Below are 13,199 nucleotides of genomic sequence, written 5' to 3'. Positions count from 1 at the left end.
CCGACATAGCCCGCAGAATTCAGTGGGCGGGGCACATAGCTCGCAGAGCTGATGGCCGATGGGGCAGAAATGTTCTCGAGTGGTGATCACGGGCCGGAAAATGTAGTGTGGGCAGGCCCCCCACTAGGTGGACCGACGTTCTGGTGAAGGTCGCGGAAGGTGCCTCGATGCGGGTCCGGTCGTTGTGGAAATCCTTGGAGGACGCCTTTGTACGGATGTGGACGTCATTTGGCTGAAACGAACGAAGTACGCGCTTAGAAATAGATCCAAATATCCTACCTAAGATCTGGTGGCACAGTTCTGAGGCGGTCACCGTGCAGTTATAGTTTGATGCAATATTATTGTAGGAAATCTGCCCAGCAAATCAAGATGTATCACAAACTTGAATTTTGATATAAAGCAAGTCCCATTATTTCAGGCTGATGCGTTGATTTGGCCGAGCCTTAAGGCCTCTTACACATGGCCAGCCATACTGATAACGATCAACTGCGAACAAGAAACTTAAGTATATGTATTATTATAAGATCCTCTGGCTGTTGGTATAACAAGTCCTACACAGACTTGACAGGCGCACTGGACGCATTCGTATTAATATGCGACTGGCAGTCTGTCTAACGGCGTGTGAAGCAAACTATTTTATCTTATTTAATAACATAACGTAACAAATATCAAAATAAAACATGCTTACATACATTTTACTAAACATATCATATTAGTTTAATCTCAGTTTCGCAGTCACGCTCATACAGAAAGTTGTTATATTTGACCAGTAGAAAGTTAACTCATAAAATAGCTGCCCAGCTAGTATCAGTTAATTTATTATTCATTCAACGTATACGGTTGCTATGTCACTTTATTATGAATGTATGAATTTATTTATCTTCGGTACCAAAAATAGCAAATACCTATTATACTCGTATATGTATATTAACTAATAGTAGTGATATCACTATCACCTTCAAGTACCTTTCTCCTAATTGATTTAAAACTTGGAACAAGATAGGTACGAGTAGTTTAACAATTTATGCGTTTTACATAATAAGTACACTTCTACTAACTCGAATTATTATTAATACTAACTTAGAGGATATTTACGGCATATTTTGAATACCTATTATTAAAAAAGCTATTATTAAAAATTAAAAATATTGTGTTCATTAAGCCATATTTAATTGAAAATTGACTAATTCATGTCATAAAACATGTATCCGATAACCAATTTGACAGCTATACAAACTCAAATTGTTTGTTTTTCAGTTCTCGTTCTCGTCGGAGCGCGTGTTTTGCCAGTCATAACTTTTACAATTACCACTAACCACATCATGCAAACCAATTTGGTTCGTTAACGTTTGCGCTTGAACTAGACCGACACATAACAAAGTGTTTTTGGTAGGAGTCATTTACTTCTACTAAAGTGGTGGAACAAGGAAAAAATATTATGTCGGCGGGGGTCAAACGGATAAGTAATCGGAAACCAAAGTACTTTTCCAATCGAAAGGAGTAGTATATTCGTAGCTGCGTGATTTTCCTCCTGCTCCATTAGTCTAATTTTACGCTCAAGTGCCTCGGATATTAATAACATAAAATGTTTTTCCCGATCGAGTAACGTTTTCTGTTACGAGCGGAACCATAACTTTATAATAAAGCGCGGCGTTGACATAGCGTGGATTATAGCGTATCAGTTCAATATTGCTAATCTGCTGAGCCAATGCACCGTACATAAAACATTTTATTGGCTTTTTGCAGCGAGCCATTAGTCGCTATAGTTACGCGGCCCTTTGTGTGCAGCGGGCGGCTGCCGCCTGGGCGGGCGGCTGGGCGGCTCTCGTCGCGCACGCTCCATCGCACATATTGTTATTTTCGCCCACAATGCCTTGTTTATCCAATATCATACTAACGATCTTATCAGTCTATTATTAGCAGGCGATTCCCCGAACCACCCGATCAAACGATTGTGTCCCTAACAAAAAAGCTGCTCCTTTTTGAATAATCGGATCTTCCAGTGAATGTAGATCAATGTCTATTCTGAATTCAGGTCTCCTATTTTCCTGTTCCAAAAACATGTTTTATTTATTGCTTACGAAGTTTTCGCCTTTTATTTCTGTTTTTAGGGTTCCGTACCTCAAAAGGAAAAAACGGAACCCTTATAGGATCACTTTGTTGTCCGTCCGTCCGTCTGTCAAGACCCTTTATCTCAAGAACGCGTGAACGTATCAAGCTGAAATTCACATGAAATACTCAGGTCTTCTCAGGCTTAGAAGTTTGATATTTTCACAGCTTAAAGGGACAATAGTCCCTTTAAGCTGTGAAAATATCAAACTTCTAAGCCAAGCCAATCAAAAGATACAGCCGATTATGTCGATATTTTCAACAAATTTTCGACACTCGCAAAGGAATCAAAACCTACAGGATACTTCCCGTAAACTCAGAATCTTGAAATTTGGCATAAAGCATTGTCATATAATGCAAATATAGGAAAAATTGCGAAAATTACATTTTTTTAGTTATATAATATAATAAAAATATTTTAATAAAATGAAACTTACTACCTTATTTCTCACGAACGAATAAAGGTATCAAATTGAAATGAGTTTGGGTTCATTGGATATCTTTTCGAGATCTTTAAGTGCTAGATAATGTTCAGGGTCCTAATGATGGAGTCAGGAGGTAGCCATAGGAACTCCTAAACGAAACTCATCGAGTTTGGGTTCGTTGGATTTGTCTTTTCGAGCACTTTAATGCTAGATGATGTCCAGGGTCCTGATGATTTTTGGCTTTTTAGTGCTGTTAGTAATTAAAAGCGTGTTATTAGTTTTTTAAACTATTCTTATTTGACATTAAGGTCATATTTCACAATCGCTTAGTAAGGGCCTGTTTCGCCACTTCTGGATAAGTTGTGGATAGCCTGTCTGACGGATCATTTGACACATTTTTATAGAAAATAAGTGCTAGCTAGATTGATCCGACACTTAGAAGAATGGTAATACTCCTCTTCAAAAAAGGTGACAAAACCTTGTTGAAGAATTATAGACCCATTTCGCTTCTGAGCCATGTCTACAAGCTGTTTTCGATAGTCATTACGAATTGTCACGCTAGCAGGCTCGACAACTTTCAGCCCCCCGAACAAGCCAGTTTCCGAAAACAGTGGCGGCGTAGCATGGGTTGGCACCCGGGGCGATCACACCCCTCCCCCCCGCGTCACAAGTCCTAAGGCACCCCCAGGTACCCCCCAGGATTTTGGGGTTACCTACCGATTCGAAGATTGAAAGACCATCCCCCCCCCGTACCGTATCATGACATAGACCGCAGATTTACCATGCAGATGTGCCAGTGAGTACTAATCTGCGCGACTTGTGTCACCCCCTGATGCTTGGCACCCGGGGCGGACCGCCCCCACCGCCCCCCCCTTACGCCGCTACTGCCGAAAAGGCTTTAGTAACTACCATATACCATAATAATATACGCAACGGCAGATTATACGGAAGATCAAGTAGTATAATCAGCCACTTTGCGTTTGTGAACTATGAGAAAGCCTTCGATTCATTTGAAACATGGGCAGTGCTTCAGTCTCTTCAATTGTGCCAAATTGACTATTGATACATTAAAGAGTTGAAAGGCTTGTACAAACACGCCACAGTGACAGTCCGTTTTAAGATCAGGACCCGAAACCTATCCAGTTGCAGCGTTTTTTGTAATATATTTTCGGTATGAAGTGAAACATCTCAAATATTCATTTATTTTCAGCTACTAAGTACATTTCGAAACTATATTCGTACCTACATTTTCTAGAGTAGTTTCCTTTCAAGGTAAGTATTTGTGTTTATTATATTGGTATGATTACTTTAAGCCATCAATTTATGATGTTGAATACCAAATTTTAGTGGCGAAAAATTGCCAGCATCTCGATAACGTATTCATTGGGTGAAAGTGTTTTAGTCCCACGTAATCAACTGAGCGAGCGAGTGAAGCGAAATTGCGATTACGCGATAAATCCAATTCATTCGGAGGCACCTCTTTCACTCCACTGTGACTCAATGGGACTGGCTTTTTTCGCTCCACAAGTTTTCGCATCCCAATTCTAAGGTTTGCATTATACCCTGCTCTCTCAAATTAAGGGTAGCATCTTTCCGGGAGCATGATCAGACATTAATTATCACGATCAAACTCCTTTTATTGCAGAACAATATTGATTCTTCTAACAAACTCACTTAACATTTTCCATTTGATAAAAGTTTAGCACAAAATTGGTGTTCAGTTACTAATAAAAACAATTCCATTAAAGTGTCTATAAGATTGTCTATAAAATAGGAAAATTTCAGAAGTTATTAGCATAATCTTATTCTATTTACCTATTTATTACTTTGTTTGCTCTTTCCAAACTATAGTTACTTAATCGATTTTTAAACTATTATGGTAGACTACACCTTGTTTACGCTGAAGTGCTGTGATCTGTACATAAATAAATGATGTAGGTTCGCCAACACGAGCGCCTATTCGGGGTGCTGCTCGCTCACGAGGTGGAGACAGCGGCGTGCGGCGCGGCGAGCGGCGCGGAGAGCGACGCAGGCGCATGGGAGGGCGAGCTCGGCGGCGCGGCGCAGACGCTGCTGCACCAGCACGCCATACAGGGGGATATGAGTGCGCTGCAGGCCGCCATCGCCCGATTCGCTGCTGCCTGCCGCTTGAACAGTGATGCTCCGCTGGATCCCAAGTACTTTTTAGAGTATTTACTTTCTCTTGTAATTTTATTTTGTAAATACTGTAAATGTACAGTGTGCTCTAACTGAGTACCTCCAATATTATATCTCCTAGTGGTCCAAATTATACGCCTCTAATGAAAACAAATGTGGTTGGCAAAAATATTGGCATTGACATTATCCTACCATATTTAGTACTTGACTCTGATCTGAGTATAACTTTTCAGATTACTTTAAATACACTAATAACCTTTTGCCTTTGGTTTGGTTTCTCACCGAAATACTACTCTGAGACCTGTAAATTGTTATTATTTAGATACATGTACAAGCTGCTTACCGAGCTGGAGCGTGCTTGGTGCGCGAGCGAATGCTCAAGCAGCAGCAGTGGCAGCGGCAGCGGAGACTCGGGCGGCGTAACGCGTGATGAGGAGCGCTGGCTCGCCGACTGCTTCGGCGAGTTCGTGGAGCGTGCGCTGCACCAGCTGCGTTTGCACCGGGACCTGTACCCCGTGCTGCACCACTACAGCCTCAACAAGTGAGTGTTAGCAGGTGTAATGACGTAGCAGCGGTGTCTCAGGTGGCGTGACGCTCGACGAGGAGCGCTGGCTCGCCGACTGCTTCGGCGTGTTCGTAGAGCGTGCGCTGCCCAACTGCTTCTGCACCGCGAACTGTAGGCGCGATCACGCAACGATTCAGGTGAATTTCGTCATTTAGTAGAGACTTCTGAGATAAGAAGTGCTACTCATATCAACTTGTACCTAATATCTAACATTGTGACTTTTATTAGGTACGAGTACTTAGAGGTCAGGTCGACTCGAATGCACGTATTGCACAAGTTTAAGTTGATATTTTAAAAACAGTTGGCAGAAAGCTAAGAACTTTTTAAAGTGAAGTGACTGCGTCTTGCTAGAGAGGACAAAATATAGTTGTGATATTTCTATAAAGTTCTTTATCCCTATGCTATCTAAGGAAACACGTTTCTGGGTTAGAGTTACTAGAGTACCTAACGAGAGTGATCAAATAAACAGAAATCGTTCGATTTGACTTTTCAAGAGAAACACTAATCTATCTACCGTTATATACCTTATACTTACCGATTGTTGTTTCTGAAAAGAGTGGGTAGGTATCCTGTGTTTGAACTGTATCTCATGTAGGACCCAAATTCCTAGTAGTCTCATTACTATGTAACAAGTCCTTGTTAATATTCGTTGTATTTATAGATTAATAGGATAACTTGGTAAATTCGGGTGAAACCCGAACTAAACCGATTCGTTTTGTCTACAGACAGTTACCTACACATGTTACCTACGTCATTAATTATGGGCAAAATTAAAGTACAAACTAACTCTACGATCATGGCGCTAATCTACAAGATAAAAATTATACATTTATTAGACTTACCTACGTAGCTAAGGCACCTTACATTAAGATTTTGTTAGCCAGCGACCACCACTTTTAATTTGAGGTTTAAATGGAATAATGTAAGCGAAGTACAATCCAGCTCGCATATAATCATAGTTGATTCAAGTCTTCATAACACAAAATTGAATTTAGCGAAAGCTCAATATTCTCAAAGCACAAGGTGAATGTTTAGCATGAACAGGTGTTTAATAACGAATTTAATATAACCCTTCAGAAAAAAGCCGATACTAATTTTATCTTTACTGGTGTAATAAATTCTTAACCTCAGCTTCAAAAAGAGTAATTTTCTGAAGCAGTTCGGAACGGGACAGGTTTGCGGGCCTCGAGGGCGGAATAATTGATTAGGAGCAGGCAAACCACAATGCCTCAGTGGGATCAGCTCCCAAGCGACATTAATTGGCGACTTCATTATAATATTAACGACGGTTGTTTGGCTGGAGTCCTCACTTAAGAAAAATTATAAGCCACTAAGTAACAATATAAATAATTTTTGATCAATTACGTTAGGTGGGTGCTTAGATAGATTGGTAGGCATGTTTCGGAAATAATGATATGTAGGTAGGTACCTAAACTCACAAAAAAGTGAAATCTTATTCCACTGTTTTCAGCTAAGAGCTTGGTCTGATACCTATTCTTTTATAATGTAAATTAACATCAAAAATTTCACGAGCGATAAGTATTATTCCTGAAAACAAACAATTACAACGGTATTACACGTTGGCTCAAACAAGCGACAGCAACAAATTGGTTGATTGAATAATAAATTTATACTTGCAACTTCTGTAGCTCTTATTATTTCTTACTTACGTAAAACTTTCCCTACAGGCTGGAATTCCTGCTGCGATGTTTAAGTCAGCTGTCACAAATGAAAGCGTTCTGGAGATGTTGTCCCTTCAACAAGGAAATCAGGCGAGTATTTAAGTGGAAAGTTTCTTTGGAGCACTCTCCTAATCTGAAATTAAACGATTACATTTAAAAGGATTCTTAGTCAAGTAATTGAAGTACTTAGAAAAATTATCCTCGTCAGTTCTGGAAATTTGAGTCGGTAATTGATATGGTTCTTAAGATATTACAAGAAGCTCAGAGTATTCAATTAGCTCTTTAGTTAGATTGGGTACCTACTTAAGTAGGTACCTTCCTTAAAAATTTTATTGTAAGTACAAGGTCTCAAATTACTTGCAATCCTTGACGTATGCTGAAACGGAAAACCTGCTTCAACCAATTAGGTAACTGTAATATGGGCAGATGGTTCATTACTAACACACACGCACACTCACTCACATACACCTACACTCACATACACTCACACTTACATACACCTACACTCTCATTACACTCACTCTCACATCACTTACACTTCACCTTATACACACTCTCTTTCAATATTCGTCTAGTTTTTTGTCTAGTTTTTTAAATAACTTTTATAAATTCTATGTGCTACGGCCATTATCGAGAGAGGAGAGTACTAGCGCTCTGTAGTACAGGCTTCTCGCCTAGTTCAGACTCCAGTTCTCTCACAATCTTACCCTGTTCAATTAGTACATAGCAATTTGTGTTTCGCTGTATTATTGGATTGTGAAAGAAAGAAATAAATGCTTTATTATTATTATTATTAAAGAACCAAATATTAAAACAGTGTTTAGATACGTTTACCTTATAAAGCTACGTTGTGTATGAACCATCAATGATTTATTCGGAAGGCGGTGTATTTCAGAGAGTTTATATGAAAATGACTAGCGGCCGCCCGCGACTTCGTACGCGTGAATCCCGTTTTTCCCGCTAATTCCCGTTCCCGTGGGAATTTCGGGAATTCCTTTCTTAGTGCACCTCTACGGTACCTAAGCTACGTCCCTTCCAAATTTCAAGTGCCTACGTTTAGCCGTTTAGGCTGTGCGTTGATCTGTCAGTCAGTCAGTCAGTTTCTCCTTTTATATATTTAGATATGCAATAACGTTATGTAAATATCACGCATTGAATGAGAGCCGTAAACTCGTTGTTGTACCGTGCATTGTTATTCAAACATTCGTGACTGAACACATATGGACATGTAATAAGGGTATTTTAAACATTTACGCAAATATTTATTGTTATTTATTTACCTATGCTTTATGATTTCGTGTAACACGTTTTGCATAATTCGTTTTAGCAGCGAAAAAATTATATATTTTCAGAGTTGTATTTTTTCGGTTGTCAAATGAAATGAGTGGCGGTCAACTACTTACTCCAAAATTGCCCTAACAATGAACCTTGTATCACAGGACAGAGATAGTGGGCAGCCTGCGTAAGGGTACAGCGGAGTGGTACGAGGCTTTATGTGCCCAGGACACGGAGTCGGAGCGTGGTGAGGACCTCGTGAATCTCATCACCCTCGTGCAAATCGATCTGCAGCAGGGCCTGACTTACTACCACCCGCTTTTCGAGACGTAAGTGAACACCTCCTGATTTCGTGATGAGTACGTCAGTCAGTGATCTTTCGCTTTTATAGATATATAGGTGTTAGTCAACGTTTACGTCTGATGTGCTGTATTTTGCTTAAATCGCAAGGGTTTTTTACTTACGATGAAACAAAATGTGTTTCGTATACAACAGTATCCGATATTTTTTTACAAATCCATACATTCTTGTTATAATATCGTATATATTTGTTTCAGGACTAACAATGTGCCATACTTCAGTGTTGTCTTCACACAAATTGATAAGATGGTAAGTTGATTTAATGTTTGTTTGAAGTATGATTTCATTCAGATTTCTCTCAAATCAAAGTCTACAAACAACCCGGAATAAATAAAAAAGAAAGACAATACTTTACCCTGGATAACAATTCTTATACATATTAATGATCTAGAAAACTTTCCGAAGTCAGTATTTACACAAACTTAACTTAGTTTGCCTCAAAACTTCGAATTTTTTTCAAAAGCTGTTGAGTCATCTCGTACTAGGAATGTCTCTTATTTTTATTGTAACTTCCCAGAACTTCATGAACTAGAGCTGAGTGCTTTAATAGTGGTTCTGAGAAAGTTTTATTTTTAGGTTAAATGTAGGTATATTGTTTGTAGAATTAAACTTGATCTCACTCATTTAAAAAACTAAGAGGCCTAATTCATAAATTAAATATCTATTTAAGTTCCTGGTAATAATTCTAGCATCCAGTTCTGCTTAAAACATTTACTGGCTAAATATTATTAGAGAGATGAACGCAACCTAGATTTTCAGTGGAAAATTAAATTAAGCTGCATCATTGAATTCAATTTATGTTTCCGAGAACTATGCCAATACCCAACATTTCTCCGTAATGGATATTTCCAGTAAAATCCCTTTAAAGAGTATGAGAAGATTAAAATATACACTATGCTGATATATGATATCGTAATTTTGTGAAATAGTATTTTGTTAAAACAAAAGCATGAGCGATTCTGGTAACTTAGCAAAGGACTTGTCAAAAATCAAACATCAAAAATTTTTTAATGTTTATTCCAGTCTACGCAACATGTGGTATGTAATTCTTGCTTATTTGATGTTGAATGTCTCGTCCGTCCATATAATTTGCTGATTTCCACACATGTTGTGTTCTCAAGCGCGAATTCCAATCCAGCTGGCAATTCCCAGTATAAATTAATAATTGCGGAAAGTTCATGCACTTATTTATAACCCTATGTTTATTGTCTCTGAATAGGTTTCATTCGTTCAAGAAATAGTAAAGTAGAACAAGGGCAAGCATTTAACTGCTATTAAAAATCCTTGTGCACGAGTTATGTCATTTTGTATTTCAAATGTTTCTGTTATTCTTTTTCTTTTTAGTAGTGCCTAAATGGATGTGTTACATAAATGGTTTTAAATCATAACACGTAATAATGAACCTCATCTCCATTATTTCGTCATTAATGTTTGAAATCTACATATTATAAAGATCTCTTAAAAAGTGGGGGCAATATAAACTCTTCCTTTTTAATTTAAAAAGACATTTTTGCAAACACATTTTTGCATTACGCAATATTCTTTATTAGGAAAACATACAGCTTACAGTTTAATACAAAATATAACATATGTAAAATGAGGTGTACCTAAACCTAGAAGTTTTCACTGCTAAGTAATTTGAAACTGAAAAGACAGAATTTACAATACTTATAACTAAACATTAGTTAGTTGTAAGTAATGTATGTTTCACTAATTTGTAAGTTTGTAATATTTATTAACACAATGTAAATAAACATAGGTGTCGGAAGATGTGCGGCAGTGCGTGGAGCACTGGGTGGCCGAGGGCTGGTGCGGCGTCGCCGAGGAGGAAGTGTACGACGAACAGGGAAATGGAGGTACTTGTGATCATTCTGGGAGTGGGTAGTCAATGCGAAAAAACGCTCAACGGTTGGAATGTGCAGGTGTCAAAATGTCCATACGGACCGGCTGTTAGTGTGGCAAAAAGTATAAACGTCGAAATGAGCAATGGTTAAAATGATCTGAAGTTAAAATGTCTTCGGGTTTATTCAAACAAGCGTCTTATTGTATAATAGCTAATGTGAACACGTGTTTAAATGTATCAAGGTAAAAATGCCCAAAAAAACTCTATTGACTAGACTACAAGAACATTGAACATTTTGACATTTAATTTTATTAATTTAATCATGAGCACAATAAATCAGTTGATCATTTTATCTATCACAGCTTTTGTTGTACTCGTATTTTGTGATGTGTACCATTTGTCACTAAACCATTGTAACCATGGTGATAATGTACATTTTGACACTGGGACTTTTTGACGTTCATACTTTTTGCCACACTAACAGCCGGTCCGTATGGACATTTTGACACCTGCACATTCCAACCGTTGAGCGCTTGTGATACATTTGTGGCAAAATTGCATTTTTTACAACTACATATAATAAGATCTCGTTCGTTTTGTTTAGCTTGACCGTATGACGGTTTTGTGGTTCCTTTAGCAGCCCTTATTTTTAATTTGTGTGCAAAGCGTATCCTTTTAACAAATAAATACAAGTTGCTCTTTTGCCATTGATGTAGGTACTTAGAGAGATATGTTTAAGTTTATTTCTTCATATTATGATATAAATATAGTAATATAGCTTACAATTTGAATATTAAATGGAAATGTTTTCTATCAACGCTAGAGAGTTACTTAACCTACTTAAAGGTACTGTATCTTTTAAAGAGAACTAGGTACTGAAATTGTTTTGATAGTCGGCAATTTCACTGTAATCTCGGTCTTACATCTTCTTAGTCCTTTACAAATATACAACGAAGGCCCGGAGTCTAACGGAAAATCACCAAGTTTGATCAAATTCAGTGAAATCTATTTTGGTTGATATATTCTAAAATCCCCGTTGGTTTCTACTTGGATAACGATCCCAATTTAGATAAAGGATGCCCTACAGCTGACCTATTAAAATACCCACAGAAATCTTGAGTGAAAATGTCCAACCAATGCTGTGTAATGTACCTATTTAATTTTCATGTCTAAATAATTTACTAACGTTAATATTCACNCGATAACAGACTTATGACCATTATGTCACACACACCTATTTCTGTAAAAATTGCATCCAAAGCAAAGCTAAATGTAAATAACACCTGTTACAAAAGATGCTACGAAACGTAACTACGGTACATATCGTAGCTGCTACGGTATTTGGTAGCAATGGCCACACTTTTTATTTGAGTACTACGCAGCTACGGCACCGTTACAGAATTCCGTCTACCTTAATCTCTATTCGATAGCTACAGAGTGGTGCTTCTGTAATACTTTTACCTTTTTGAAACGGACCAATCGAAAAAATCTGTCGACCATTTACTCGTAGTTACTGTTCTATGAAATTGTACCGATTGTACTAGATTGAGCTCCATATCGATCTTAAGTCTCTAGCAGAAATAATACAGTATTTCCATTAAAACTTGTGTTATCCTTTAAACCCTCTTTATTGTTTGTTTGTCTAAAATGTTTCATCGTTTATCTACCAGTCGATTAAATAACATTGCGACACGCGTACGAGTACAACAATGAATAATTACTATGTGTGTTTAGTATGTATTGTGTCGGCAAAGACGCTCCCGTTTGAGGTGCTATCAGCGGTGCGCGAGCTGTGCGCAGCGGCTGCGCCCGCGCCGCCTCCTCACCTCACACACGACCCGCCGCCGCAGCTGCTCGACGCTTACAAGTAAGCACTATTGACTAGTATGACAACACTAACGAAAAATTCCAAGATACAAATTTTAATTCATCTCACATTAGCCCAACACTTCATTCTAGCCTTGCAAATCGAGAAGATTTTAATTACGAGAAGCTGTAACATTCGAATTTCAGTAACTTTGAATCAAATAACTTAATATGCTGAGTTCCACCATCTTATTTTAACTTTGACAAAAAACATCGGTTAAAGTTACCTTTAAACTCAGCCTTAGTAAGTATATGGAAATTACAAGGCAAAATTACGCCATCGCCATGTTCCTTCACCATTGATATTCCAAAAAATTTAGGTACGGTATTTCGGCGAATTGTGTAAANCCAAAAAAGTTCGTTATCAAAATAATACTTTCAATGATTAGTAGGTACTTACATCTAACTAATTTAGTCAATTACATACTTGGAGAAAAATGTAGCACCTAGTGATCCAGTAGATTAACTTAATACTAGCTTGACAGTGCAAATGATTCCGGCGCCACTAACTTTGGAATGTGTATAATATTCCGGATGAAAGGCAATTTCACTCACTTAGGGCAAATGGAGTAATAATCATCAGTTGGTTGATGTCACAATAATTCATCTTGCCTCTTCTAATTAAGATATTAATTACATAATGATCCGCAATATACAATGTACCCTCCGATGAATAATTGCTCCGTGTTCAGCATTAGAAAGTTCTGCCCCGGTTCTTTAGAACTTAAGCGGCGCAGCTACGCCACCTAATAGACTTTTAAATTTCTACCTCAATAGGCGATCGGGATAAAATGAAAATATAAGATGCTGCGTGCATATAATCAGCATAAATCTGAAATTGATTTCATGTAGAGTTAGCAGATGTGTTTTAAGGTTCTTTAGCTCCAAAAAAAAACTAAATCTTTATGGAATATGTC

At 37.9% G+C, this 13,199-nt stretch overlaps 1 protein-coding gene across 1 annotated transcript in view; it reads left to right on the top strand.

Annotated features, from left to right (window-relative positions):
* unc-13-4A (BAI1 associated protein 3) overlaps window positions 1-13,199 on the top strand; it is a 48,386-nt gene that overhangs the window by 18,735 nt on the left and 16,452 nt on the right. Inside the window, exons 8-14 of the mRNA XM_028314392.1 lie at window positions 4,473-4,711; window positions 5,014-5,232; window positions 6,945-7,028; window positions 8,378-8,542; window positions 8,771-8,822; window positions 10,333-10,429; window positions 12,151-12,283. Coding sequence (XP_028170193.1) covers window positions 4,473-4,711; window positions 5,014-5,232; window positions 6,945-7,028; window positions 8,378-8,542; window positions 8,771-8,822; window positions 10,333-10,429; window positions 12,151-12,283 — 989 coding nt within the window. The remainder of the gene's footprint in view (window positions 1-4,472; window positions 4,712-5,013; window positions 5,233-6,944; window positions 7,029-8,377; window positions 8,543-8,770; window positions 8,823-10,332; window positions 10,430-12,150; window positions 12,284-13,199) is intronic.

Source organism: Ostrinia furnacalis, unplaced genomic scaffold (genome assembly GCF_004193835.3).
Source record: "Ostrinia furnacalis isolate ACB-3 unplaced genomic scaffold, ASM419383v2 OfSCF4672, whole genome shotgun sequence".
Taxonomy (NCBI): Eukaryota; Metazoa; Arthropoda; class Insecta; order Lepidoptera; family Crambidae; genus Ostrinia; species Ostrinia furnacalis.
This window is presented reverse-complemented; position numbering and strand designations above follow the sequence as displayed.